The sequence below is a fragment of the Sciurus carolinensis genome, chromosome 9, assembly GCF_902686445.1.
Source record: "Sciurus carolinensis chromosome 9, mSciCar1.2, whole genome shotgun sequence".
NCBI classification, from domain to species: domain Eukaryota; kingdom Metazoa; phylum Chordata; class Mammalia; order Rodentia; family Sciuridae; genus Sciurus; species Sciurus carolinensis.
This window is the reverse complement of record NC_062221.1, coordinates 140,926,602-140,947,990: the sequence shown is the minus strand read 5'-3', so window position 1 is coordinate 140,947,990 and position 21,389 is coordinate 140,926,602. Positions and strand designations below refer to the sequence as shown.

At 65.0% G+C, this 21,389-nt stretch overlaps 1 protein-coding gene across 1 annotated transcript in view; it reads right to left on the bottom strand.

The window, feature by feature from the left end:
- Positions 1-2,588: 2,588 nt before the first annotated feature.
- Positions 2,589-21,389, bottom strand: part of Col6a1 (collagen type VI alpha 1 chain) — a 31,522-nt gene continuing 12,721 nt past the window's right edge. Inside the window, exons 4-38 of the mRNA XM_047565550.1 lie at positions 18,824-19,166; positions 18,068-18,197; positions 16,850-17,050; positions 16,516-16,675; positions 16,144-16,272; positions 16,045-16,065; positions 15,822-15,842; positions 15,709-15,753; positions 15,243-15,296; positions 15,026-15,070; positions 14,905-14,931; positions 14,504-14,530; positions 14,383-14,427; positions 14,035-14,088; positions 13,859-13,921; positions 13,153-13,215; positions 13,017-13,070; positions 12,906-12,941; positions 12,559-12,621; positions 11,352-11,414; positions 9,565-9,627; positions 9,323-9,385; positions 8,990-9,040; positions 8,758-8,793; positions 8,434-8,496; positions 8,274-8,339; positions 7,840-7,875; positions 7,470-7,506; positions 7,300-7,308; positions 6,791-6,924; positions 6,392-6,501; positions 5,968-6,151; positions 5,696-5,876; positions 5,295-5,324; positions 2,589-5,180 (exon numbers count right to left, since the gene is read on the bottom strand). Of these exons, the coding sequence (XP_047421506.1) occupies positions 4,558-5,180; positions 5,295-5,324; positions 5,696-5,876; positions 5,968-6,151; positions 6,392-6,501; positions 6,791-6,924; positions 7,300-7,308; positions 7,470-7,506; positions 7,840-7,875; positions 8,274-8,339; positions 8,434-8,496; positions 8,758-8,793; positions 8,990-9,040; positions 9,323-9,385; positions 9,565-9,627; positions 11,352-11,414; positions 12,559-12,621; positions 12,906-12,941; positions 13,017-13,070; positions 13,153-13,215; positions 13,859-13,921; positions 14,035-14,088; positions 14,383-14,427; positions 14,504-14,530; positions 14,905-14,931; positions 15,026-15,070; positions 15,243-15,296; positions 15,709-15,753; positions 15,822-15,842; positions 16,045-16,065; positions 16,144-16,272; positions 16,516-16,675; positions 16,850-17,050; positions 18,068-18,197; positions 18,824-19,166 (3,330 nt within the window). The 3' untranslated portion in view covers positions 2,589-4,557. The remainder of the gene's footprint in view (positions 5,181-5,294; positions 5,325-5,695; positions 5,877-5,967; positions 6,152-6,391; positions 6,502-6,790; positions 6,925-7,299; positions 7,309-7,469; positions 7,507-7,839; positions 7,876-8,273; positions 8,340-8,433; positions 8,497-8,757; positions 8,794-8,989; positions 9,041-9,322; positions 9,386-9,564; positions 9,628-11,351; positions 11,415-12,558; positions 12,622-12,905; positions 12,942-13,016; positions 13,071-13,152; positions 13,216-13,858; positions 13,922-14,034; positions 14,089-14,382; positions 14,428-14,503; positions 14,531-14,904; positions 14,932-15,025; positions 15,071-15,242; positions 15,297-15,708; positions 15,754-15,821; positions 15,843-16,044; positions 16,066-16,143; positions 16,273-16,515; positions 16,676-16,849; positions 17,051-18,067; positions 18,198-18,823; positions 19,167-21,389) is intronic.

Sequence of the window (21,389 nt, the reverse complement as noted above, 5' to 3'; positions counted from 1 at the left end):
CACCTGCTCCACCTCCACAGTCTCTGTGCTCTTCCTCTTCCACCTTTAAGTGAGGTTCAAGAGCCTTAGAGGTCCTTGTCCTGAGTCAACGTCACACAGGGGCTGGAACGAACCAGGCCTGAGCTCCAGGTTCACAGGGTACAGTTTGCAGGACCACAATGACTGTGTGAGCAGCACCTGGTCAGGACTCTGCCTTGGGTCACTGTCTGCAGGACCACAGTGACCGAGTGAGCAGCACATGGTCAGGAGCCCTGCCTTGGGTCACTGTCTGCAGGACTGTGGTGACTGTGTGAGCAGCACCTGGTCAGGAGCCCTGCCTTGGCTCACTGTCTGCAGGACTGTGGTGACTGTGTGAGCAGCACCTGGTCAGGACCCTGCCTTGGGTCACTGTCTGCAGAACTGAGGTGACTGTGTGAGCAGCACCTGGTCAGGAGCCCTGCCTTGGGTCACTGTCTGCAGGACTGTGGTGACTGTGTGAGCAGCACCTGGTCAGGAGCCGGCCTTGGGTCACTGTTTGCAGGACTGTGGTGACTATGTGAGCAGCACCTGGTCAGGAGCCCTGCCTTGGGTCACTGTCTGCAGGACTGTGGAGACTGTGTGAGTAGCACCTGGTCAGGAGCCCTGCCTTGGGTCACTGTCTGCAGGACTGTGGTGACTGTGTGAGCAGCACCTGGTCAGGAGCCCTGCCTTGGGTCACTGTCTGCAGGACTGTGGTGACTGTGTGAGCAGCACCTGGTCAGGACTCTGCCTTGGGTCACTGTCTGCAGGACTGTGGTGACTGTGTGAGCAGCACCTGGTCAGGACTCTGCCTTGGGTCACTGTCTGCAGGACTGTGGTGACTGTGTGAGCAGCACCTGGTCAGGACTCTGCCTTGGGTCACTGTCTGCAGGACTGTGGTGACTGTGTGAGCAGCACCTGGTCAGGACTCTGTCTTGGGTCACTGTCTGCAGGACCACAGTGACTGTGTGAGCAGCACCTGGTCAGGACTCTGCCTTGGGTCACTGTCTGCAGGACTGTGGTGACTGTGTGAGCAGCACCTGGTCAGGAGCCCTGCCTTGGGTCACTGTCTGCAGGACCACAGTGACTGTGTGAGCAGCACCTGGTCAGGACTCTGCCTTGGGTCACTGTCTGCAGGACTGTGGTGACTGTGTGAGCAGCACCTGTTCAGGACCCTGCCTTGGGTCACTGTCTGCAGGACTGTGGTGACTGTGTGAGCAGCACCTGGTCAGGACTCTGCCTTGGGTCACTGTCTGCAGGACCACAGTGACCGTGTGAGCAGCACCTGGTCAGGAGCCCTGCCTTGGGTCACTGTCTGCAGGACCACAGTGACTGTGTGAGCAGCACCTGGTCAGGACTCTGCCTTGGGTCACTGTCTGCAGGACCACAGTGACTGTGTGAGCAGCACCTGGTCAGGAGCTCTGCCTTGGGTCACTGTCTGCAGGACTGTGGTGACTGGGTGAGCAGCACCTGGTCAGGAGCCCTGCCTTGGGTCACTGTCTGCAGGACTGAGGTGACTGTGTGAGCAGCACCTGGTCAGGAGCTCTGCCTTGGGTCACTGTCTGCAGGACCACAGTGACTGTGTGAGCAGCACCTGGTGAGGACTGTGCCTTGGGTCACACTCTGCAGGACTGTGGTGACTGTGTGAGTAGCACCTGGTCAGGAGCCCTGCCTTCGGTCACTGTCTGCAGTACCACAGTGACTGTGTGAGCAGCACCTGGTCAGGAGCCCTGCCTTGGCTCACTGTCTGCAGGACTGTGGTGACTGTGTGAGCAGCACCTGGTCGGGAGCCCTGCCTTGGGTCACTGTCTGCAGGACTGTGGTGACTGTGTGAGCAGCACCTGGTCGGGAGCCCTGCCTTGGGTCACTGTCTGCAGGACTGTGGTGACTGTGTGAGCAGCACCTGGTCAGGAGCCCTGCCTTGGGTCACTGTGTGCAGGACCACTGGACGGGCCTCTCATAGCCCCTCTCCAGTCCGAGGCTTCCCTCCCTTTCAGTCTACCTGCTCACACACATGCGCTGGCTCACAGAGTCCAGGCTGAAGAGTGCCGGCGGAGACCCGCCGTGGGGCAGGGCTCTGCTCCCTCCGCACCTGCCTGTGCCCTGGCAGACGCCCATGTGCCTGGTGCTCCTCTCTACAGAGGGATTGTCTTCTGCTTCTCCAGCTCTGGACTCTGCTGGGGATCCTCGTGGTCATCGCTTCTAACAGAACTGTGGTTTCCAGCCGCGTCTCAGAGTCGGTCCCTGTCCTCAAGGCTGCGGTTAAACCAGGGGCCTTGCTGCACTCTGCTCTGCTCGTTTTGTGGGGCAGACGGAGGGAGGCAGCCTGCTCCTTCTTTAGGCCACTGGCTGTGCCCTTGCTGAGGACCCAGGGTGCAAAGGGGTCTTCCCATCACCTCAGGAAAATGAGTCACTGGGTCTTGATAAGGGAAAGAGGGAGGGAGAGAGAGGGAGAGGGAGAGGGAGAGGGAGAGGGAGAGGGAGAGGGAGAGGGAGGGAGAGGGGGAGGGAGAAGGAGAGGGAGAAACGGGAGAGGGGAGAAGATAAAAGAAAAAAGAGGAGGAAAGAAAAAAATGAAAATAACAAAATAATAATATGAGTATAGTACTTTACTATTGTACTTTAGGGGGCATTTTTTGAAGTCATATGTGTATGGTCGTGCTTATAGGCACAAGCATATTTGTTTGGTATTTGCCACTTTAAAATTTCTATGATGATAAATCTATAATGGCTTATAATTCCAATAAACTGGTCTTTGTAACAAATAAAACAGTCCTATATTTTATGTTCAAAGTGGTATTTGGAATTGACTCAGCACAGATAAAGTAGTGGTATGTGCCTTCTGATGCCAAAACCATTCAAGTGTATTGTTAGTTTGCTTTCAGGGGAACAATGAATAGGAAAAGTTAATCTTTGTTACTTGGAGAGACAGAAAGAAGTTGAATTCTACAACTGGGTCTGTAGTTAGTAGGGACGGGCGATGCTCTTGAGCAGAGAGACCATCTATGACATCAACAGTTATTACTCAAGACGGACCTGGACCAGTGACTCCGAATCCTTCCTTTCCAATGTCCCATTTTTCTTAAAGCAGCCTATAAAAGACAGTGATCCATCACGCTTCCTCACTTAAACATGGTCATATTCCTTTTTACATAGAACCACATACATTTTTAATTTGAAAATATAATTAAACTGAATATATATGATTGGAAGAGATTTTCTTAATCCAGAAGAAATGTTTTATAACAAGCCTCAAGTTTGCAATGCCTTTTCTATGACTCTACGCAGTCAAAGCAATTAAGTAATAGCACAATAATCTAAGACAGAGTCAACAAGAAAAATGCAACAGAGATGCTGGAACTTTGTATCCTCTGAAAAAATAAGTCCTAAGCTCCAGGAAACTCTTTTTAGGTATGATGTGCAAAACTTGTAATGCAGCCACCAACCCAGGAGATCAGAAATCGACTTCATCCCATTTGCTTTCCTCAAGATGTCTTCCTCGGACGCCTCGCATAGCCTCCCCTGGTGCAGACACCCCAGGGCCGAGGCCAGCGTGGCCGCCTGGCCCCACTGGAGGATCCGCCCTGCCTCTTCCCCGACCCCAGACCCCGATCCCCTTCCAGACTCCTGCCTGCCGTTGGTCCCTCTGGGGTGGGACTGCTGATCTGGTTGCACCCAGCCCATGGAGACCCCGTCTGCTCCTGAGCCTGGTGCCCGGCCTCTCCCCACCTCCACCTGCAGATGTGGCGAGGACACCGTCTCCCCAGGCACCCTGCACAGTGTCCATGGTGGTGTCCCACCAAGGGCAGCACCTCTGCAGCCCAGAGGCCTGTGAAGCACAGATGGACAGCAGGGAATCAGAGAGGACGGAGACCTTTATTAACAGAGATCATGGGCTTGGCAGGGCTGAGGGCAACAGGGAGAGAGAATAAGGCCAACCTAGGGAGCTCAGGTAGCATGGGAGCCCCCACCGAGGAGGGAGGCTGGGCGGCCCTGGGACACCTCGGCTCAGCCGGGCTCTGCCTCAGCGGGGCCCTTGCGGGTAGCACCTTTGTCCTCAGAACACGCACAGGCCATCCTCCCTCCGCCTGTCCTGAGCTTCAAGGCCTGAGGGCCAGAACCAAGTCTGCAAGTGTCAGATGGGCCCCCAGTTAGGAGCCAACCCCTCGAGGTCTGTGCTGGAAAATCTCAACCTTGGTTTCCCGGAGAGAAGTCACAGTCCAACATCCCCCAGGAAGGAGGAGCAGGATTCCCTGGACCTAGGTGGGTGTGGCTGAAGGAAGACCTTCTGCAGGACTGGAAGACTCCATCTGCCACCCAAAGAGGAAGGAGGCAAGCAGGACCGACAGCCAGGAGGGGAGAGTACGCCTGCCCCCCGCAAGGCCGAGGGAGGGAGGGAGGGAGTGACCAGAGAGCAGCTCGGTGGAGCTGCGGAGGCCCAGGCGAAGCGCTCTGCAGGCAGGTGGGGTCCCCTTCCCCGGTGGGGTGCTCAGGGAAACAGTCCTGGCTCTCCCTGCTGGCTCTGGGTGGCGGGTGGGAGGCCTGCCAAGTGCCCGCGCCCTAGCTCTGCGCCACCTTCCTGGACACCGTCTGCGGGAAGACGCCCCGTAGCAGGGCCTGGTAGCTGGGCACGCGGAACAGGTGGCGCTCGCCAAAGGCCACGTCATACTCAGCAGTCTTGCCGGTGACCAGCACACGGATGTGGGGCTCGTTCACCTGGTGACCCACCACCACCACGAAGACCTCGATGCCCGCCCGCTGGGCCTCCTGCACCGCCTTCTCGATGGCCGCCGCCGTGGCCCCCTGCGAGTTACCGTCGGAGAACAGCAGCACCTTCTTCTTGGCCGTTCCCGGCGAGGTCTCCCGGTAGAAGCGCGTGACGTAGCTCAGGGCGTCGTTGACATCGGTGGCATCGTTGAAGTAGTCCATGCCGTCCACCACGTTGGCCAGCACTGTGTAGTTCTGCAGGAACTGCAGGGCACCCCGCCCCGGCCTCTGCTGGCCAGGGCCGCTGTACTGCACCACCGCCACCCGCACGTCCTGTGAAGGGTCCTCCCGGCCGGCGGACAGGAAGCGCTCAGCCAGGCGCTTGGCGAAGCGCTTGGTGGTGTCGAAGTTGTGGCTGCCCACGCTGGCCGAGCCGTCCAACAGGATGGTGATGTCGGCAGCGGAGGAGAACGTGACTGTGGGGCAGAGGCAGACGGCCGTGGGCTCGAGGACCTGGACACTGCAGTGGGCAGGCCAGGGGGTGCCAGTCTGCAGAGCCCAGGCCCTCCTGCACCAGCCCTGACACTCACCTGGGCAGGTGTAGTCTGGACACTTCTTGTCTGTAAAGAGAAGACCCCACACATGTGGACCTCCAACCCCACAACACACCCACTCAGGCTCAGCCCCTCCAGCAGGGCTGGTCCCTTACTCAGGAGTAGCAGATGGTCCCCAGGCCACTGGTCCTCACATCCACCCACGGAGGGGCAGGGCAGAGCCTCAGCCCCTCCTGAGCATGGGGACACAGAGGCTCAAAGGCCTGCAGTCAGGGGCTCCCTGCCATGCTGCTGACCAGGCACCCATGCAGGCGGGGTGAATCCAGCGCAGGCAGCTATGTGCTGACCGCCGCCTCCGCGGAGCCCCTGGCCTTCACTGCGACCTGCGCAGCCGGTCTGAGCAGCCCTGCCCACCTGGTCTGAGCAGCCCTGCCCACCTATGCATATCTGGGCCGTGATGTTTTTCAGGAAGGCATCGTCCAGCAGCTCTGCGTAGTTTTCCTTCTCCAGGGAGATGCCCGGCCGCCCGGGGGATGCCAGGCCTTGGCAGGAAATGACATTGAGCTGGTCGGAGCTCGCGACGAAGCCAAACACGTCCTTGATGCCCACGGAGACCACCTGAGGACAGAACAGCGCGGCACCATTCGGCTGCCTCCCTCCTTCCCAGGCAGGAGCCCCGGCCGCAGTGTGATCCTGGGCGGCTACCCACCTGGATGTCGGGGCCGCAGAGCACGCTGAGCGGAGTGGTATCCCTCTGGGTGTCCGAGCGCCCGTCGGTGATGACCAGGGCGATGCGGTTGTTCTGGGTGGGCGGCAGCAGCCGGTCCCGGGTGTACTGCAGGGCCTCGCCTGTGAAGGTGCCGCCTGCCATCCACTGCAGCTTCTTGACGGCTCTGCAGGGCGAAAGGCAGGCCCAGGGTCAGGCCCGGCGGGCCCGGCAGGTGGGCGGGGCTGGATGGGGCGGGGCGGGGCCTCCGCTCTGGCTCGGCTCAGCCTGGTAGGTGGGCGGAGTGGGGCGGGGCTGGGCAGAGCGGGGCGGGGCAGGGCGTGCCCAGGGCCAGGCCTGGCAGGTGGGCGGGACCGGAGGGCCTGGCTTGGCCTGGCAGGTGGGGGCGGGCGACCCGGCCGCTCACTCCTTGAACTCCTGGGCGTTGCGGACGTGGGGGCTGCGCAGGTCCACGTGCTCCTGCATCTGGTTGTGGCTGTACTGCACGACGCCGGCGTGCGACTGCCCGGGCTCGAACTGCGGGGGCGACACCGAAAGCTGGACTCGCCCACGCGGCCTGTCCAGCACCCAGGCCCACGCAACCCTCACACAGCCCACACAGCCCTCCCGTGGTCTCCCTTGAGGGTGGGGCCTGCTCAGGCCAGGCCCAGTGAGGCCGCGTGCCGCTGGCTCCACAGCAGCGTGAGGGCGAGTGGCCTGGCCATGGGGAGCTGCGGCCTGGACAGGATGCTGCGTGCGCTTCCTGCGCAGGGAGACCCGGGGTGCCGGGCCCTCAGCTTGCCGCAGCGGGGGCTTCAGGCCTCACCTTGACCAGCTCGTCCTTGCTCAGTCGGTCAATGACCTTGATAATGAAGTCCTTGGCAATCTCAAAGTTCTGCAGGCCGATGCTCTCCGAGCTGTCCAGCACGAAGAGGATGTCGATGGGGCCGCACTTGCATTCTGAGGGTGGGCAGGGGTCAGCCAGGGCCTTTCTGGAGACAGGGTCCTGCTGGCCCTTCCTGTGGCTTCTTGGCACGGCCTCCCTCACCAGGCTGTTCCCTGCCTGGGCCTCCCACTCAACCCCATAAGAGCCCGTGGGAGGATGGGCGGGGCGGCCAGGGGTTTGGTTCCTGACCCCGCCCGCCCAGGGTTGTTCAGGTTGTGTGGACAGCTGCACGCAGGAGGGCGAGGGCTGCGGCGGCCCTCAAAGGGACGGGGGTGAGGGGTGGGGGGTGGCCACGGCTTTGTGGCTGCAGACGCAGCTTGTTGGTCATCAGCAGGAGCCCTTGAGCTGCCCTAGTGAGACCCATCCTGGGGGCACGAGGTGGCACTCACCGCAGCAGGCTGGAAGAGGAGGCGGGGTTACAGGACAGGACACCAACCCCTGCACAGGGCCCCCCACACCTCCAGCCCTTCCCTGGGCCAGAGTCCCTTGGGAGCACAGCAGTGGACACTGGACTGGTGGGAACATGTCCTCATTGGGACAGTCACTCTAAGGCACTCACAGCACATTTTCATGATGATGTCCAAAATCTCGCATTCCTGGGGGGGGGAGAGGGACAGTGGGCGGTTCTGCACTGGGGCTTCCTGGTCACCCCAAGGCCACAGGGTGGGGGGAAACCTGGACTGGACAAGAGTTCTCACATCCCAGTACCTGCTCTGCACATTGGAACCTCACCACAAGGGCATGGCACTGGACATGGTCACCAATACATGACCATCTCACATCCCCCAGGCCATCACGAGTCCCCTGGTCACACTTCCCTCATGGCCACCAAGCACCCAAAGCCCATCCGTGCACAGTGATCATGGTCACACAGCCCACAGGGCGCGTGTTGGTCAGTTTCAGAGGACAACTACAGGCTCCCCACTTACGTCTGGCCCAGGTGGTCCTGTGTTTCCTGGAGGTCCCTGTCAGGGCAAGGAGAGACGGGGGCTTTAAGTGGGAGTCCTGGCCCGTGAATCCTGTGGGAGCCCACTGCCCACCGCCACTGCCAGCCCCCGCAAGCCCACCCGGGCCAGGCCCTAGCGGGGCTGCTCCTGCCCCAGTCCTGCCTCTCACCGGAGCTGCGGGCAGAGAATGCAGGTCCAGAATGCACCTGGTTCCCAGCCCGGGGTGCCCGTGCCACTCTGGACGTGGCCTTCCTGCCCTGGGATGGTATCCTGATCCTGGTGACCAGTCCCTCCCAGTGAGTCGCTGGCTTGTGGAACTTCCCTGGGATCCTGTCGAGCCCCTGGGGATCCCCCTCGCTCCCCAGACCCTGCCTGGCTCCCTGCCCCATTCCCTGCAGACCCCTGCCCTCACCCACCTGCGGGCCCTCTGGGCCTCGGTGCCCCTTTGCCCCTTTGACCCCGCGAGGTGCGATGTCGTTGTTCTGGAGGGAAGGGTGTGGTCAGCCGAGGGCCAGCTGCATCCCCAGGGCACTCGGCCCAAGGCAGCCCGGACCCCCAAGGGCTCACCCCACTTACATCCTCTCCAGGGTCCCCAGCTTCACCCTCGTCCCCCTTGAGGCCTGGGTAGCCTTTTGTGCCCTGCAGGTGACAGCACACGGGTCAGCAGGATCTTGGGGTGGGGACAGAGGGCGGGGTGAGCGTGGCTGGATGGTGCCCCGGGCCACCACGTATGCGTGTGGAAGCACATGAGTGCCACACAGGAGTGTCGGGTGCATGTGGCACGTGGGCGTGTGTGCATCATGCTGACTGTGCACACGTGTGGAGCGTGCACACGCCCTGCAGCCTGTGCACGCGTGTGTGGGGCACGTACACAGCCCTGCGGCCAGGTGGGGTACTCACATTCAGCCCGGGGGGGCCCCTGCTGCCTGGATAGCCCTGTGGAAAGGAGACTGTCACACTGGGTTCTCACACAGGAGGGAGGCCAGCCAGGTCGTCGCAGGGGGACAGGGTCCAGGCCCAGCAGAGCCCAACCCAAACCCCCACCAGTGGGGGTCAAGGCCCAACCCACCAGCCCCAGGGCCAGGGGCGGGGGTGCGGAGCAGTCTGGGGCTCAGGGCGGCCTTGCACTTACGGGGAAGCCGGGGAAGCCCTCGGTGCCGTTGCCAGGGGGGCCGTCTTCACCCTGGGGCAGAGCACCGTCACTGTCCCTTGGCCAGCAGGGAAGCCCAGCAAGCCCAGAGCCCCTCCTGCCAGCCCGGGGAGCCCGCTCTCCCAGGACTGGTCCTTGGACAGGAGGGGCCTGGCTGAGGCATCCTCACACTTGGTAGCCGACTGTGGACGTTTCCTGTCCGTGGAGGACCCCAGGGGCAAGCCCCTCCCCAGAGACCAGCTCGGTCGAGGGCTGGGGCTCCCAGGACCTCTGGCACCTGGGCCACCACCCATGGGCTGTGCTCCTGACACTCACCCTTTGGCCCATCAGCCCCGGGTCTCCTGGGGGCCCGGCGGGTCCTGGGGCTCCTCTGAGACCCTAAGGAGAGGGAGGGGACGGCCAGGTCACACACGACACAGGCCCAGGCACTACCCTCGGAGGAACCAGGGTCGGCAGGGCAAATCAGGAGAAGGCACTTCCAGCCAGGGTGTCCTCAGCTCCAGGGACTGGCCCTGGGTGGACACTTGGGGCTGGGTCCTCTGGGGGGCAGTACTCACCTCAGACCCTGGTGGACCCTCGTCACCTCGGTATCCCTTGGGTCCGATGGGGCCGGCCTCACCCTGAGAGATGGAGACACCCGTGAGACCCCAGGTTTGTGCCCCAGGCCCAGCCCCCCGGCCTTCCCAGGAGAGCTGGGGGTCCCGGAGCATAAGGCGCCTTCCACACATGGGGATCGGGGTCCAAAGTGCTTTTGTGGACACCCAGACCCTTGGGACCCCTCTGCAAGGGGGATTTTGGTGCTGACAGGGGTGTGGTCAGGTCAGGCTGCCCACCAGGGTTTCCCCTGTCTCTGTTTAGCCACCCGCATGGCCCTCCTCTGGGGCCCTGTAGGCCAGGGCAGTGGTGGCTCCCTTGGGCTCTGCTGGCCACACCGGCTGTGCTGACCTGGAGGGGTCCTGCACCCACTCAAGTTGCCAGCCCCTTGCTCTCGAGACCAAACACAAGGGTGGGCTCAGCCCGGGCTCAGGCCTGCTGCAGGACCCCGCCTGCCGGGTCCCTCATGGGACTTGCCAGCATCCCAAGGCCCCAGCACCAGCCTGGGGCAGGGTGTCCAGCACTGCCCAAGGCCTCCCTGCCCTGTGTCTGCCCCCAGGGGTGAGACTCAGCTCTGAGCACCCGATCCTGCAGCCAGGCCAGAGGAAGCATGGAGCCGCCAGCCGGTCAGAGCCCTCTGCACTGGCCCACGTCAGGTGCCACCGAGGAGGTCATACTGCTCCTCCACCGCCTTTCCCACTAGCTGACCGCTGGCTGTGGAAGGCACTGGCCTCGACCTGTTCCCACCCTGACCATGCACGGCTGGGCTGACCGGCTGCCGTCCCCCGCACGGTGCCAGGGAAGCACTCTCAGCAGACTGCACCTCGCCTCTGGGAGGACCAGCAGCCCTGCAGCCTGGGGCGCACAGTGGACAGCGTGGGCCTGAGGTCCTGCCTTGGGATGTGGGAGGGGACAGGCAGGAGGGTGCAGAGGAGGCCCTGGGCCCGGCCAGTGGGCAGCAGGAGGCTTGCTCTGGTGCGTGCTGCTGTCCCCAGGAGAAACGAGATCATGGCTTCCTGGGAGCGGGTGGCTCACTGGTGGGTGCTTCTGGGGGCACCAGGGGCCCCGCCAGTCCTGGAGGGCAGCCCAGTGGAGCAGGGACCACACAGCATGGGTGGGGCCCGGGCAGGGCGGGCTGGGAGGCCAGGAGAGGTGAGGCTCCACATTCCTGGCCTCCTCAGCTGCTTTTCTTGGGACGTCTCCCCAGCGCCGTCCTCCTCTGGCCTCACTCGAGCTCCGCGTTTGGAGCACAGGAGTGACCTCGCGATGCCCCTCGTGTCTCCCCAGCCAGGCTCTGCTCTTGCTGGAATGGCCAGCATCGAAAGAGCTGCCTGTTCAAATCTGACCTCGTTCCCTGTGGACAGGGGGTGGGGGGCCCAGCGGGCTGCATGGTTCATCTGTCCATCAAGTGAACTGCAGTGGCCCAGATGCTCAGAGGCATGGCCACCTGGGCTGCCAAGCCACAGTGACCAGTCCTCAGAACTGCCAGGCCCCTGTGCCCCCTCTGCTCTCCTGGGCACCCCATCCCACCAGCTTGGAGGTCAGGGTCCTGGGGGTCTTTGCTCAATCTGTGACGGGCCCTGGGCCACACGCTCAGCCTTGGGGGCCACAGTAGCTGGGTCCCACCCTCACCATCTGCACCACGCTGGCCCCTGCAGCTGACTAGGGTCAGGAATAGAGGAGGTGCCCAGCTGGATCCGCCCAGCTGGCGCCTGGGGCGTGTGGCTGCTGCTAACGGCTGGGTCCCTACCGGGTCTCCGGGGACGCCCACGGGGCCTTCTCTTCCTTGGTCGCCTTGGGGTCCAGCTTCGCCCTGGAAAGAATCAAGCCCTTGAGCGTGGTGGCTGGACCTGTGGCTGCCCCCAGTGGGGGATGGCTGCCCTGCTGCCTGGGGTCAGGTGGTCATCAGGCGAGGGGTCTGGAGGACTCAGCTGGGCAGCAGGAGCCCATGGTGGGCGTTGGGTTCCACTGTCCTTCTCAACACTGACCCTCCTGGCCTGCCAAGCCTTTGCCCAGAGGCATGGCCTGGGTTGTTGTCCCATTTCCTCTGGAGGCCAGGAGAGGAGGCCAGTGGCTTGCCCTGAGCCCCCGAGGCTGCTTCCCCAATTTCCCTCTCCAGGGGCTCTGACACCCAGCCTGGGAGCCTGGAGCTGGCCCCAGCCCTGCCCGGGCTCTGTTCAGGAGAATCTGTAGCCCGAGTGGCCACTGGGAGAGGGACCTGGGTGTCCTGCACTGGGATAAGGCAAGGGCACAGTGTCTGCAGGGCAGATGGGCACTGCCTCTGAGGCCTGGTGCTGTGCCTGACCCCTGGCTGCCCCTCAGCTCTCCAGACAGATGCACAGGAGGCCCACCCTGCCCACCCTCTGTGTCCAGCAGCTGCCGTGATCACAGGCACAGAGAGCCGGGCACTGCCTCCAGAGGACACGCTGGCCGTGGAGGCACACAGGGCTGTGCTAGCCCTCCCAGCAGACCACCCTCGGGTCCGCCCTGTGGGGTCTTGATCCAACGGCCCACTTGTGAAATTCTAAGAGAAGCCTCCCAAGATCCCCAGGTCTGCCCACGCTTCCGGGCACGGCGGGGACACAGCCATTGAGAGAGGCGCAGGGTGGGGGCGAGGGGCCGGCAGCTGAGCCCCTCGCAGGCCTCTGTGGCCGCCAGGTGGGGCCCAGGAGGAGCTGCCTGGTGAAAGCTGCTGAGGACGCCATGGCCAGTCCTGTCAGGAGTGCATGGACAGGGCCAGAACCTGGGTCCTGGAGACCAACTGTCTAACCTGCCCTTGTGGCCAGGAGGGGGCTGGTTCCTGTCAGCCTCCACAGGGACCTCTGCTCTCCTTGCCTCCCCAGGATGCTCAGCTGCCTCCACAGAGGTCTCTGGATCCTGGGGGTGACCAGCGGGGAGGCCTGTGGCCTGTCCTATGGTCCCGATGCCCACAGAGCAGCCTCTGGACGGGGACTCACCGGGTCTCCTCTTGGTCCTCGCACACCTGGGGTCCCCCGAGGTCCTCTTTCTCCAGGGCCGCCCTGTGTGGAGGAGAAAAGCTGTGGCCAGGGACTTGCTGGGCAGGTGGGGCCCGAGGCTGGCTGGTGGTCTCCACCACGTTATCCCAGAGGCCAGGCCCCCCCTCAGCCCCCACCCCCTCCAGAGAGCCCGAGGGACCCGAGGCCAGAGCACAGTCACAGGATGACATCATGGCGGTGGCTTCTCTGCCCTCGCCGAGGCTCCTGGACGCCAGCTCAGCCCCCCGGCTCCCACAGTGCTGTGGACCTGCCGGGCCGGACGGGCCTCTGCTGGCGGGGAGACTCACCCTCTCTCCAGGGGGGCCGTCTGGTCCTGCGTTCCCCTGGGGTGGGGGACAGAGAGGTCAGTGTGGGTGCCTGTTTGGTGGGGGGCCGTGTGGGGACAGGCTGTGGCTCACCTCGTCGCCGGCCTCTCCCTTCTCTCCGGGGGGACCGGGCTCTCCCGGCTGGCCCTGCGGAGGACAAGGGTACAGCACCTGCCCGGCTCCTGGCCCGGGCCTGGCATCCGCCTCGCCCTGCGCACACTGGTCTCACCTCGTCTCCGGGTGGTCCTGAGTTCCCGGGTCTCCCAGCCTCCCCATCGGCTCCAGCTGCACCCTGGGGAAGGTCAGAGGGGTCACAGACGTCGCTGTGGGGCGCGACCTGAGCAGGCCATCCGCTGTCCTGGGAGGAGTGGCCCCTGCCCGCCCTCCTCACCCAAAGCTCAGGTTGCTCCCATCAAGACTCCCAGGGCCCTCCAGCTCCAGCACAGCTCAGGAAAACCCGGCCATTGTGGCCTTGCCCCTGGGGGTCCGGCCCACCTGACCTGGCGGGGAAGGCACGCTGCAGGCTGCGGCCTGGGCTGAGAGGGTCCTGTGCAAACTCAAGGTCGGGACCCCAGACCTTGTGTCCTGACACCGGGGCAGAGTCACCCCTCAAACCTCCCAGCGCTCCTGCTTCACGGAGAAAGCCCAGAAACCGCGCCACAGGCGGCCACCGAGCTGAGCCCGAGGCCCCTCCGCCCTGCTTCCTTCTGCGGGCGCCAGCTGCACCTGCTCCTGGACTTGGATCCCACCACGAGGGGTGGCTGAGCTGCGGGTCTGCAGGGGCACCCCAGGCCCCGGAGGGGCGGCTTGAGTGACAGACTGTCCCCATAGCCCTGTCACCACCCCGCCTGCCAGCCCACGACCAGGGAGGCCAGAGCCCGGGAGTGGCACAGAACGTGCGCCCAGGAGGACCTGGGTGGGCCGCGGTCACTCACCTTCTCTCCCTTCAGGCCGAAGGCGCCAGCATCTCCCTTGGGGCCAGGGGGCCCTTGAGCACCCTGTGACGAGTCAGCACCAGGCAGGTCACGGCCGGCAGAGGCCCCTGGGAACCCCGCACCACAGGGGCAGCCGGCTCGCAGAGCCGTGCAGGAGGATGAGGAGAGAGACTTACATCAAAGCCGGGGGAGCCCTTGCAGCCCGGCAGGCCTGGGTACCCCGTCTCCCCCTGGAAGGAGGGAAAGGGCAAGATGGAGACGGCCAGCTGGCAGCTGGGGCAAACCAACCGTGACGACTCTGGGTCCTGGCCCAACGAGGGCCTCTCAGGAAAGTCCCACCCACAACCCTCTGAGCTTAACTGGGCAGCCTGGGGTCCACTGGGACCTGGTGCTTGACAGGAAACACCCACAGGAAACACCTCCTGGCTTCACCCACCGGCTCTTCTGGGAGTGTCAACCCCTGAGATCCCCCACCATCGGGGGACACCCGGCTTTGCCACCTAGTCCTCCTGGCCCGAGCTTACCTTCATGCCATCCACCCCGTCGATGCCTCGCTTGCCCTTCTCGCCCTAGGAGACCACAGGAGGGTGAGAGGAAGGCCAGACCACAGGAGGCAGGGACCCCCAGCACCTCCCACCCACTCACCTTGTAGCCCTTGGGTCCCCTGGAGCCCTGTGGGACAGGAAGGGAGGGTGAGAGGCGGGGCCCTGCCTGGGCCTGGCCCCTCAGTCCACCCAGCCATGTGGGTGATGCTGGGGAGCCTGGCAGGAGGCCCCGGCAAAGGCAGTCACCCCACCTGTGGGATCCGGGGACAGGCAGAGAAGCCCATTGGGGGAGTAAGAGTGTTGGGCCCTGGTCGCTGGCCCTCGCTGGCCCAGGGCCAGGAGGCCAGAGCCCAGGGCCCAGTGCCGGGGTCCCCAGGTGTATGGGGTGCTGGGGTGGGAGGGGTGTGCCTGCCCATGGCGTCCCCGACAGGACGTGCCCCGAGGCCCAAGGTCCAGGAGGCAGGCGGCGCTCCAGGGGGACAGCCCTGAGGCCACACTCACCTTCTCCCCGCGGCTCCCTTTTTCTCCCTGCAGAGGAAGCAATGGGGGAGGAGGGTCATGACCCTGCGGGCTCAGGCGTGGCTCCTGTCCCACCCAGCCCCGCTCGAGGACGGGCACGCACCTTCATCCCCTGGTACCCGACTGGCCCGAGGTCACCCGGTCGTCCCTGGAACACAGGAGGGGGTCAGATGTTCCTGCAGGGTGCACAGCCCCCTGCCCGCCTCACCCCTCACTCCGGCTGGTCCTGTGGCTGGTGCTCAGAAGCCAGCCGTCCTGCAAGTTTCTGCAGCCCACTCCCCAGCCTCCCATGCCCCCAGGCCCGCCAGGCTGGAACTCACGGGGTCTCCGGCTTCTCCCTTCTCTCCGGGTAGGCCTGGCTTGCCTCGTTCCCCCTGCAGGGCAGCACACGGCAGGTGAGGGGCCGCACGGGGAAGGTCTGCCCAGATCCTGTCCCCACCCAGCGACCGCCGGCCTCAAGGCCCCTTCCCTGAGGCTCAAGCCTGCCCCTCAGGCAAGCCAGTGGTCCAGCAGAGAGGCCCACAGGGCGTGTGCTCGGCAGGCGGCTAGAGGGCCCAGAGAGAAACCCGAGCCCGGCGTCTCCCCAGGTGTAATCCTGGCAGTCCTAGTTCAGGTTCAGCTGTGCAGCCGCACCTGGCTTCCGACCCTCGACTCACCGGACCCCACCCAGTCCACACCGCGCCCGCGCTCCTCCCTGGACTCGGGCACGCACGCAGGAGCGGGGCTGCGGGCCCGGTCCCCACCCGCCCTCCGCGCAGCAGGGCAGGTGCGGCACTCAGCACTCACCTCGTACCCAGGGTCGCCCCGGGGCCCTGGCGGTCCTCGGGCAGGCTGCAAAAGAGAGGGCCGTGAGCCCGGACGCACAGGGCGCGGGGCGGCGCGGGGCGGCGCGCACTCACCTGGCACTCGAAGGAGCAGCACTGCGGGGAAGGCACAGCAGACGATCAGAAAGCCGCCCGGCGGCGCGGGAGCCAGGCGCGCCCCGGCACGTGCGGGGAGCCGCGCTCGGGCGCCCGCGTGCACCTGGGCCCGGCCGAGGCCGGCGGAGGCGCCAGGAGTGGGCAGGTGCCCGACGGGGTCTCGCGAGGGGCCGGGGCGGGGTCGGGGGCGGGGGGCACTTACCACTTGCTCCACGTTGTTTTTCTGAAACGGAAATGGGGAAGCGGGTTACCCTCTGCCCAGGCCCCGGCCGGCGGGGCGGGCGGGCGGGCGCGCGCTCACTATCATGTCCACGATGGTGTCGATGGTCTGACTGATGGCCTCCTCCGCGCCGCGGCTCTGTCCCCAGTCTGCCGCCGTGAAGTTGCGCCGGTACGTGTGGTCCGTGGCGATGATGCTCAGGCGCGGCTCCTGGGGCAGTGGAGGGAGCGTGAGCCGGCCGGGGCGGGGGCCAGGGCGGGCCGGTCAGGGGCGCTCAGCGCCTCGGCGGGACGGGGGTCCGTGGGCAGCGTCCCCACCCCGTGGCCACACCAGGGCCCTGGCAGGTGGACGACCTTGACAGGGGCACCTCCACTCCTGTGCCTGGGCAGGGGCCGGGCGAGGTACCGTAGGCTACCGGGTCTGGGTGCCGCGCAGGAGAGGCGCGGTGCTCACCAGGTGGTCGGGTGTGATGGCCACGGAGAAGACCTTGATGCCCAGGTGCTTTGCCTCGTTCACCGCATCCTCCAGGCCCCCGCACGGCTCCTTGTAGCCCTCCAGAGGGTGCCCGTCGGTCACCACGATCAGGTACTTGTTCTCCTTCAGGTGGGAGCCCCTGCAGGGCGGGCAGGGAGGCCCTTTAGAGGTCCCCAGCTCAGGGACCCCGGAACCGCAGAGGCTCCCGGAGGGCCGCTGCCTCCCAGGCCGGCAGGAGCCTCTCCGAGCGGCCATGGGGCGCTGAGGTGGAGGCGTCCTCTGGAAGCCCGGCTGCGGCCCGGGGGCCACTCACCCGATGAGCAGCTCCTCCAGCCCCTTCTTGATGGCGCAGTCGGTGTAGGTGCCCTTGCCGAAGTACTTGACGGCGTCCACGCTGGCCTTGAGCTCGTCGCGCCCGCTGGGCATGCGCGTGAGCCCGCGGATGATCTCCACCTCGTCGCTGTAGTGCAGGGCGCCCGCGTTCCACACCAGGTTGCGGTCACACCGGTAGTACCTGCGGACCACAGGCACAGTCTCGGGCAAGCCCTGCCCTGGGAGAGCAGGCCGTTCCAAAGGGCACCCAGGGTCCCCGGCGGATGAGAGCGGCGCCAGGGGCTCCCAGGGGGTGGCTGGGGTCTAGGCTGGCCCTGCTGCCCTTTCACAGGTGGGGAAACTGAGGCAGGGGAGCCTGAGCAAAGGGTCCGAGGACCCCAAGGGGGGCCACTGAGCCACATGGCCACTGCAGCAACCACTCCCCAGGGAGGGTCCACACCAGCCCTCCTTCCTCCACCTGTACATCGGCAGTTTCACTGTCCCCAAGGCTTCTGGTCCCACAGGACTGGGGCTGGACAGCCATGGGGATGGATCTCTCTGGCCTGCAGGCGCCCAGGCAGTGGCCCCTTCTGCTGAGCAGGAGGCTCTGTGCTCTGGTCAGCCAGATTGGGTGGGGCCAGGGCGGAGGCCAGTGCTGGAAGAGCCGTGTGACCCCCACCAGGGCGCCCTGTTGCAGGTGGGTGGGGCCTTGGTCTTGGTCCCTCCCCAGGCCGCACTTGTGTCCCCAGTGGGTCCATCGGTAGGGGAGGACAGCAGGGGGTGGGTGTGCCCTACCCACACCCAGAGCCCCGCGGGGAACCAGAGGCTGTGGTGGTGGTGGCAGGAGCTGGGACACAGGACCTCCAGCCCAGGTCCTGGGCAAGGGGTCTGCTGGCCCACGTGGGCCAAGCAGTGGGTGGGCCCAGCTGGTTAGGGGGCCTCTAGGAAGAAGGCAGGGCTCACCCTGGGGCCACGTCCGAGTCCCTAAACCCACTTGGTTTGCTCAGGGTACTGCAGTTCCTCCTGGGTTTGGGGCTTGGGAACCCCACATCTCAGCCCGGTCCCCGCAGCCCTCCTGCTGGCCAGGGCCGCCCAGGGCCGGCACTATCTCACCCTCAGGCTCCTGCCAGCTTCTGGACCAGGACCCTGAGAGGGCTCAGCAGCCTCTCAGATGGAGGCTGGGCCATAGACCCCCGCACAGGCGCTGGTGCACCCATACCTGTCTCTCAGGTTGTCGATGAAGCGCTTGGTGAAGGCCTTCACCTTGTCCACCAGGGCCCCATAGGGCTTCAGCCTCAGGGCCACGCTCTCAGAGGTGTCCAGCACAAAGAACAGGTCCACGGGGCAGTCTGGGGCCAGGAGGGGTGCATGAGCCAGGCCCATGCCCACTGCGACCAGGGCCAATGGCTCTGCCGCCCAGCGGGCAGGTGGGCTGGGCCTCGGCCCCAGCCACAATGAGGGAGAGGCCACACCCGCAATGTGAGTGAGTGGAGACCAGGCCTCCCTCCCGCCTGGGCCCGGGCTGCAAGGGGGGTTCCTGCTAAGTTTTTCAGGTTGGATTTGAAGCCACAGGCGTGACTTCAAGCAAACTCGATGCCCACAGGGGGCCTGTCCTTGGGCTGGCTGTCGGGTGGGTGGCCAAAGGGACCCCTAGCATTTGGCCCACCAAGACGGCCCTCCATGGGCGCAGAACGTTGTCCGCGGAGCCATGGCCAGCGGCTCCCTCTGGAGCGGGTCCCTCCTGAGTGTCCCAGCTGCATGTCCCCCGGAGAATGGGCCGTGCCTAGAGCCCAGGGCCTTGCTGGGGGGCAGCAGGACACTCCAGCTGCCTGGAGCGGGGAGTGGGGCCTGGACCCTCAGGCCCCCGACAGGCCCTACGCTGCAGCTCTTGGCTCTCTCTTCCGTCTGGACCCCACGTCCCTCCCGTCCCTCCAGATGCTGCAAGCTGGAGCCAGCCTTGCAGCCGGACACTAACCTTGGAAGGCGATGGCCCTCGAGGCCTCCGGAACGTCCTGGGCGGTCACCCGGCAGGCCTGCAGCAGCAGGGTCAGCAGGGCACCGGCCAGCCTCAGTCTGCACCGGCCTGGAGCACCACTGAGCGAGGGCCACGATAAGGGTGGGGCCTGGACGGTCAGCAGAGGAGGGCCGTCTTCCTCGGCCGCGGGCAGGACCAGGACCGGGAGGGAGGAGGGAGGGGCGGGGGCGGGGCGGCCGGCTGAGTCATGGCTCCGCCTGGCTCCAGAGCCTGGGGAAGGCGGCCGCCGGCTGTGGGGTTCCCGTCCCACCAGCTGCGGCCTTGCTTTCCTGCACAGTGGACCCTAGTCCAGTCCAGTAGGACACAACAGGTTGCCTGAAAAGGGACGCAAGACCCAGAGTGAATCTCCCCGAGGGCGGTGGGCCGGGGCGAGGTTCCCTCAGCCTCCGACCTCTTCTTCCTGGGTGCCCTCCCCGCACACGCAGGCAGAGCGTGTTCTGGGCCTCACCTCAGGAGGCGCAGCTGGGAGGTGGGAGGGGCTCCGGAAAGAAGCCGGCCCAGAGAAGGGTTCCAGAATGCTGGAGCTCTTGACCCTGGCCGAGGTCAGCCAGCGTTTGATAAGAAAGCACATGGAGGAGAGGCCTGAGGCATCATGGCAGTTCCTGCTGAAGAAGCTTGAGAGGAAAGCCCGAGGCCCCAGGCTCAGTCCCCGACTCCCACGCGCTCCCCCATCCCGCCGCCCGCCGCCCTCAGACGCCGCCTCGCCGGCCACAGCCCCACCCTGACCCCCTGACCTCACTGCGCGTGGCCGCGGGCCGGGGTGAAGCGGGGCTGGCGTGCAACCCAGGACCGCGGAGTCCCCTGCTCAGGCCCGCGAGACCTGAGGGCCTGCCGAGGCTGGTGCGCCCTGCGGGGTGGGCAGCAGGGTGCTGGCCTCGCCTGGGCAGTGCAGGGTCAGCTGGAGCCCCTGTCACGGGACCGAGCGCCTCCAGCCCACCTCCTGCCCCTGCTGCAGAAGACCCTCAGCCCACACGGCCTCCCCTGCCTGGCCCTGGCAGCCTGCGTCACCCCAGGAGGCCTCTGGGGAGGGAAGCCCCGAGGAGGCAGGCCCAGGCGGGTGCCACACCGTCCCTTCGGGTCGTCTCTGGTGAGGGCAGCAGCCACACAAGCCCTGTGGGGACCACAAGCACCCTGGGAGGAGCCCAGCCTCACACAGCCATGGCCTGCTGCCCCTCCATCCCCTCGCCTCTGCCCCGTCCCCTGCCTGTCTCCCTCTCTGTCTCTCTATCTCTGTCTCGCTCTCTATCCTTTTGTCTCTGCCTGCCTCCCTCTCTCTTCTCTGCCTCTCTCTCTGCCTCCCTCTCTGTCCCCTCTGTCTCTCTGCCTCTGCCTTCCTCTCTGTTCCCCTCTCGCTCTCTCTGCCTCTCTCTCTGCCTCCCTCTCTGTCCCCCTGTCTCTCTGTCCCTCTCTCTCTCTGTCCCTCTCTCTCTCTGTCCCCCTCTCTCTCTGTCCCCCTCTCTCTCTGTCCCCCTCTCTCTCTGTCCCCCTCCCTCTCTGTCCCCCTCTCTCTCTCTGTCCCTCTCTCTCTCTCTGTCCCTCTCTCTCTCTGTCCCCCTCTCTCTCTGTCCCCCTCTCTCTCTGTCCCCCTCCCTCTCTGTCCCTCTCTCTCTCTCTGTCCCCCTCTCTCTCTGTCCCCCTCTCTCTCTGTCCTCTCTCTCTCTCTCTGTCCCCCTCTCTCTCTGTCCCCCTCTCTGTCCCTCTCTCTCTCTCTGTCCCTCTCTCTCTCTCTGTCCCCTCTCTCTCTGTCCCCCTCTCTCTCTGTCCCCCTCTCTCTCTGTCCCCCTCCCTCTCTGTCCCTCTCTCTCTCTCTGTCCCCCTCTCTCTCTGTCCCCCTCTCTCTCTGTCCCCCTCCCTCTCTGTCCCTCTCTCTCTCTCTGTCCCCCTCTCTCTCTGTCCCCCTCTCTCTCTGTCCCCCCTCTCTCTCTGTCCCCCTCCCTCTCTGTCCCTCTCTCTCTCTCTGTCCCCCCTCTCTCTCTGTCCCCCTCTCTCTCTGTCCCTCTCCTCTCTCTCTGTCCCCCTCTCTCTCTGTCCCCCTCTCTGTCCCTCTCTCTCTCTCTGTCCCTCTCTCTCTCTCTGTCCCCCTCTCTCTCTGTCCCCCTCTCTCTCTCTGTCCCCCTCTCTCTCTGTCCCCCTCCCTCTCTGTCCCTCTCTCTCTCTCTGTCCCCCTCTCTCTCTGTCCCCCTCTCTCTCTGTCCCTCTCTCTCTCTCTGTCCCCCCTCTCTGTCCCCCCTCTCTCTCTGTCCCCCTCTCTGTCCCTCTCTCTCTCTCTGTCCCCTCTCTCTCTCTCTGTCCCCCTCTCTCTCTGTCCCCCTCTCTCTCTGTCCCCCTCTCTCTCTGTCCCTCTCTCTCTCTCTGTCCCCCTCTCTGTCCCTCTCTCTCTCTCTGTCCCCCTCTCTGTCCCCCTCTCTCTCTGTCCCCCTCTCTCTCTGTCCCCCTCCCTCTCTGTCCCCCTCCTCTCTCTGTCCCCCCCTCTCTCTCTGTCCCCCTCTCTCTCTGTCCCCCCTCT